General features: G+C 32.0%; 1 protein-coding gene across 1 annotated transcript in view; it reads right to left on the reverse strand.

Moving 5' to 3' along the window:
• Positions 1–4981: 4981 nt before the first annotated feature.
• LOTGIDRAFT_145808 (hypothetical protein) overlaps positions 4982–6982 on the reverse strand; it is a gene marked incomplete at both ends in the record, with an annotated part of 5247 nt that continues 3246 nt past the window's right edge. Inside the window, 3 exons of the mRNA XM_009060843.1 lie at positions 4982–5156; positions 5735–5831; positions 6591–6702. Of these exons, the coding sequence (XP_009059091.1) occupies positions 4982–5156; positions 5735–5831; positions 6591–6702 (384 nt within the window). The remainder of the gene's footprint in view (positions 5157–5734; positions 5832–6590; positions 6703–6982) is intronic.

A 6982-nucleotide genomic window follows, 5' to 3' on the forward strand; every position in this document is an offset into this window, starting at 1 on the left:
GTGACTATAGGTTATTTAATGCTTTATTGTGACTATAGGTTATTTAATGCTATATTGTGAGTATAGGTTATTTAATGCTATATTGTGACTATAGGTTATTTAATGCTATATTGTGACTATAGGTTATTTAATGCTATATTGTGACTATAGGTTATTTAATGCTATATTGTGACTATAGGTTATTTAATGCTATATTGTGACTATAGGTTATTTAATGCTATATTGTGACTATAGGTTATTTAATGCTATATTGTGACTATAGGTTATTTAATGCTATATTGTGACTATAGGTTATTTAATGCTATATTGTGACTATAGGTTATTTAATGCTTTATTGTGACTATAGGTTATTTAATGCTATATTGTGACTATTGGTTATTTAATGCTATATTGTGACTATTGGTTATCTAATGCTGTATTTTATTATCAGTATGAATCCGCAACTTATGAATTTTTTGTTTTCATTGTCTTTGTTGAACGACCAGCCTCTAATGTGATCACGTGACAATATTGGCATAGTTCGGGAATATAAGCGCTAACAGAACCTTCAGGGTAGGACGATAGGTCCCCGATAAACATATCAAATTAAAATAACCTTTTTACAATTAAGTTAGGCCAAGCACTTTTCAGTAATCCCTTTCGTAATAAGACGAGGAGCGACCTTGGGGAGCAATCATTTATTTAAAAGTATTCAAAGGGCGTTTAATAATGATCGTATGATTCATATCGAAACCAGGTGATTTAATATTTACTATAATACAGTGTATAGAAGACGTTTTCAATACAAATTCAGTCGCATATTGAAATATTAGTTTTAATGGCTGACCAGGAAGGTTTTAACGACGATGATGACAATATTTATTGTTAAAATATGGATATAATAGTATAGTGTATAAAGAGGCTATTTTCCTACGGAAGCTAACTAACTTATATTGAGGTATTTGTAATATGCTATAGTTTCTAGAATTTTGTTCAAGAAAGGTCAAAAGGTCTTTTTTTGTTTATCCAGACTGTACATACATGGACATTTATGTTTGGATAAATTTTTGATTATATGCAATAATAACATAATGATATTATTAAGAATACATGATAATTAATTAGAAACACCAATTAATCAAATAGTTTGCTTTAGTTGACACTAAAAAATAAGGAAACCCATCTTTAAAGATAGAAAGAAGTGTGAGCCAAGTCAAGGGGGATAACTGTTTGAATACTTTGTTTTATATTTCTGTTTTAATCTCTATGCTTTATATTTCAGTTTCCCTTTGTTGTAAAAAATGGCTGGGTGTTATCACGATCAACAAGACTATCGGATCTTAATATAATAATATATAATAATAATAATAATAATAATAATCAGGCCATATGACCAATACAAATAAATATATAATATACATGTAAATAAAATCTTGAATAAATATAAACGGAATTTTGAATAAGTATAAATGGAATCTTATATACACGTAAATGAAATCTTATATTAGGGAATAAAATAATGAAACATATTATATTAGATAATCTATATTTACAATAAGATTAGCATTATTAATCACAGTAATGACTTTCTAAAAATCCTAATATAGAAATAGCGAGAGAAGGTGATATATTAAAGAAAGGTCAAGATTTAACAAAGTTTAGGTGTAAAAAGAAGACTAATAATCATGTTGTTAAAACGGAAGGAAGGTGAAACGTTGCATTGTCTAGTTTCATTACGATGATATCAGCAGGTCGAATGTATTGACTAGTAGAGGAGTGAAACTTATAAATACATGTCCTTATAGAGATGTCACGATATTCACGTTCCATTCTGTATCCGAGTTTTTACATCAACTAGACTTAAAGGATGAAGGTAGTTCTGTGCCATCTATTGTTACGTGGTATGGAAGAATTAATCATACTGTCACTAAAAAAAATATTGTTAAGACCTGGTCAAACTCAACTCATGTTTTTTGCCCGTCATCACCCAAACAGTTTACTAATCGACTTGATGTTTCTTTCTTGGCCTGACGGTTCTATCAGTTATATGAAGAGCTGTTTTTTTAAATTTCAACCAATTCCTTCCAATATACAGGAGTTGAATTCTATAATTATACATATAGATGAGGAAGATGGTAATAGAATGATACCAGGTGATGTGGTCAAATTTGATGATGGAATTGTTGTTAAAATATCAGAAACTATTTTTCAAGATGAAGTTAAGAAATGTAGACTAGAGTGGGATGGTGAAGTGGTCGTGGTACTAGATTGTTTTTTCGACAAATTCAGTCTAGAGAGTTTACTAGTAATCTGAGTGGAATCGATTCAGAATTTTATAGGAAATATATTCTCTGGACATTTGATTTTGATCCCACACCCAACTATATAAAGAACGAGTTCTATCAAGTGGCTTTAGATAATTTGTGTTGTATAGGTCATCCCCATGGTTCAATAAAGATGGTCACTGTTCGACGAATGTTAGGTAAATCACAAGAACGTGATGAACGGTCGACATATAACGAAAGAGCGAATAACCGAAGACTGTAAGTGTAAAGAAGTTGGCTGTTTCAAATATTCCTGTAAAACATGTCCAGGTTCCAGTGGATCACCAGTACATCTTCTGAGGAACGGGCTGAACTTGATATCGAGTTTTAGTCATTTTTTGGGAATAAAATCGGAAGATGTGTTACCAAATGGTGAAAACATGACCTTGGCTTTCACAACATCTTAAAGATGGGTTTCCTTATTTTTTAGTGACAAATTAAGCAAACTATTTGATTAATTGGTGTTTCTAATGAATTATCATGTATTCTTAATCATTTCATTATGTTCTTATTGCATATAATTAAGAGTTTTAAACAATCATAAATGTTCATGTGTGTACAGTCTGGATAAACTTTCTTGATCGGTCACTCATTGGAATTCCGTTGGTAATTCTCTTCTAATTTAGCTAATTATGAATTAATTATGGATATGCGAGACAAACTGGTACTTTTCCAAGTCATTAGAACACCTCTACTTTCTATTCATATAAGTATAAACATTTTCATTTTCATAAATGAAAATAAGGGAACCCATCTTTAATACTTTCAAACAACAATATAGTTTTACTGAAAACAAATTGGATGATGTTTATTAATTATATCGTAATTATATCGTAATTATAACGTCATTATTTCATAATTATTTCGTAATCATATCGTTATTATATCGTTATTATATCGTAATTATATCGTAATTATATCGTTATTATAACGTCATTATTTCATAATTATTTCGTAATCATATCGTTATTATATCGTTATTATATCGTAATTATATCGTAATTATATCGTTATTATAACGTCATTATTTCATAATTATTTCGTAATCATATCGTTATTATATCGTAATAATATCGTAATTAATCGTAATTATATCGTAATTTATCGTAATTATATCGTAATCATATTGTAATTAATCGTAATTATATCATAATTATATCGTAATTAATCGTAATTATATCATAATTATATCGTAATTAATCGTAATTATATCATAATTATATCGTAATTAATCGTAATTATATCGTAATCTTATCGTAATTATATCGTAATTATATCGTAATTATATCGTAATTATATCGTAATTATATCGTAATTAATCGTAATTATATCGTAATCTTATCGTAATTATATCGTAATTATATCGTAATTTATCGTAATTATATCGTAATTAATCGTAATTATATCGTAATCTTATCGTAATTATATCGTAATTATATCGTAATTTATCGTAATTATATCGTAATCATATCGTAATCATATCGTAATTAATCGTAATTATATCATAATTATATCGTAATTAATCGTAATTATATCATAATTATATCATAATTATATCGTAATTAATCGTAATTATATCGTAATCTTATCGTAATTATATCGTAATTAATCGTAATTATATCGTAATCATATCGTTATTATATCGCAATCATATCGTAATCATATCGTAATTAATCGTAATCATATCGTAATTAATCGTAATTATATCATAATTATATCGTAATTAATCGTAATTATATCATAATTATATCGTAATTAATCGTAATTATATCGTAATCTTATCGTAATTATATCGTAATTATATCGTAATTATATCGTAATTTATCAATACCTGAAGATGTTTTTTGTTATCAAGTGTTATTCATTTTTATTATGAGTATTATTATTGAAAACATCTGATGTTTATGATATGTTTACCACAATCTAGAGAAATGTGTTCCGGGTCTTATCTGAAAGTTTCTTAAACATGAGCTGGCGACATTCTTTCTCTTATCGTGTTCAGTTAAATAAATATTGAGCAAATAACATCAAAAATCATAAACAAGTTAAGCTAGCCAATCAAAAACACAGTTTAAATGTGGAATAACAAAGTAACAATACAAGTCAATATTTAGAAATACCCATCCCAGAATCCTATCCTGTATTGTTGATAGTACTATCAGTAGCTGTTGAATTCTGTATTGTTGATAGCACTATCAGTAGCTGTTGAATTCTGTATTGTTGATAGTACTATCAGTAGCTGTTGAATTCTGTATTGTTGATAGTACTATCAGTAGCTGTTGAATTCTGTATTGTTGATAGTACTATCAGTAGTTGTTGAATTCTGTATTGTTGATAGTACTATCAGTAGTTGTTGAATCCTGTATTGTTGATAGTACTATCAGTAGCTGTTGAATTCTCAAAACATCACGTGTATTTTATACAGTCTCTCGAATGAAATAGGTTGCCCTGATGGTTGAAATTTATCGCCACATTTATTTATTCCGATAAAGTTATCAATATTCTAACACGCCTATAAATAAGGAGGTGCGGTTTAGATTCTGTCCACGAATCTCGAAAACACTGGGCGAAAATCCAGAAAACACTGGCCGAGTATCCAAAAAAAATGTTTAATCACTAACAAGTCTAAAAAAAACATAAGCACTATCCATGGATCCAGAAAGAAAAGTCGCCAAATATCAGAGTTTTTCGTCTGAATTATTATCGAGAACACAGTAAATATCTTTATTAAAATTATCCAGCATCATATACTCTCCCTCCGACTCGAGTTGGTCCTCCAGAGTTTGAACTAGTTCATTAAAACTCGGTCGGTCAGCTGGCTCTCTCGTCCAACAACTCTCCATCACGTCAAAACTGAAAATAATTAAAAGAAACCTTAGAGATTCTGGGCTTGAGACAAGAATTTATTGAGAGTTTAGAATTTTATATTTAGAAATACCATACTTACAGAAATTAAAATGTTTATGAGATCAGAACCACTAGCGTTATGTGCTGATATCAGTCCTACTTTTCTAAACCTTATGGAAGATCGGCAACGCCATTCAGTGTGCGACGAGTAAAATTTAGCTATAAAAGCGGCATTAGCCTATTCTTTTGTAATTGCAATTGTAATTCGGGTTATTGCCCATCCGAGCGACTACACGCTTTTTCCGTCTCGATCTAAGCCTCTAACACACTGAGCAACTGCAGCTCACTATTACAAGGAAAGAAAGAAACAACTATATTTTAAAAGGATAACAACTTAGGTTCACAATAAAGGATCCGTTCTACCAGCTGGTCCTAGGCAAAATCTCTTGGCATTGATCTTTCCTGGATTATCATATACAAAATGAAATGAAATGAAATGAATGGAGTTTTACGTCCTATTTTTCTGCACCATTACCCATTTACAGCTGGGTCAACTGAGATAAGGAGGGAAGGGAGATACTCACAATTCTTTGTTACAATGTCCAGGGCATTCCAATCGTTTTCCGGATAAAATAGCCTCCATCGCCATCTTGACTGATTTACCGGGGTACGGACTGGCACCTGTATTAATGAAATTGTTAAGTTACCCCATTCCATTAGGCAGAGATCTACGCCGATCTATTCGCCCGGAAGGAGCGACACAATTCTCCTCAGGATGGGGCGACATAAGGGTACTCACGATCATGTTACGATCAGATAACGCTCCAGTGGCGTTCCGTTGGCGATCTATAAGATCCGATAGCGACTTCATGGTACTTGGTCGCCACCCAATTCCTCAAAATTGTTGAGAACTTGCAAGATCAGTTTTCGCCCAGTTAAGATCCAAGGCGAGTAAGATGCGATCCAATGCGTACTATTGGCGCTCCGAGGGCGATTACTGCGAACTATGGATCTCAAGCTAAATATCGCTGACCTATAGAGATCCATTATCGCTCTAAGAGATCCGATACAGGCGAGACCCTGTAAAACCTCGTGGCGTTCTGCCAGTTTTACGCTTGGCAGCAAAGGAGTAGTCCACTGTATCTCCAAGAATCGCTATCAGATCGCCACAAAGCGCAAAGGATCGAGAAAACCAGCTTTCTTTGAGAACGGTGGCGTTCTTAGACGGTCCGATAAAGCTTCGGTTACGATCTTCTCTATCAAGTAGCGCTCTGATGGCGATTTAGCAGACCAAGTAGCGTTCTGGATGGAGCGCCACTGACCTTTGTGCAGGCGCGTAGACCGACGGCGACCCTGGCGATCATGGAGATTTGCGCTTCTGGCGATCATGGAGATTTGCGCCTCCTAGTGGAATGGATATTTTATTGTATAAGAACTTACCGAAAGTTGCTATTTCCCATAAACATACACCGTAAGCCCAGACATCAGATTTGGTAGAATGGACATTATCTCTTAAGGCTTCTGGTGACATCCAGCGAATAGGGAGAGGTCCCTAAAAACATAACAAAACATTACATATTATCCTAAAATATGAAGCCAAAGACACAAAACTGATCAATCGTACTGGCCTGGTCTCATGACCGTTTAGACTTCCAGTACACATATAAGACATATAGAAACAGGTAGGTAAACATTAAAAATACAAGATATATAGATATACTACTTCTAGGTTTATTACATACTACGTTTAGAAACACATACAGGTAACATTAAAAACACAAGATATATAGATATACTACTTCTAGTTTTATTACATACTATGTTTAGAAACA

Source organism: Lottia gigantea (genome assembly GCF_000327385.1).
Source record: "Lottia gigantea unplaced genomic scaffold LOTGIsca_445, whole genome shotgun sequence".
Classification (NCBI taxonomy): domain Eukaryota; kingdom Metazoa; phylum Mollusca; class Gastropoda; family Lottiidae; genus Lottia; species Lottia gigantea.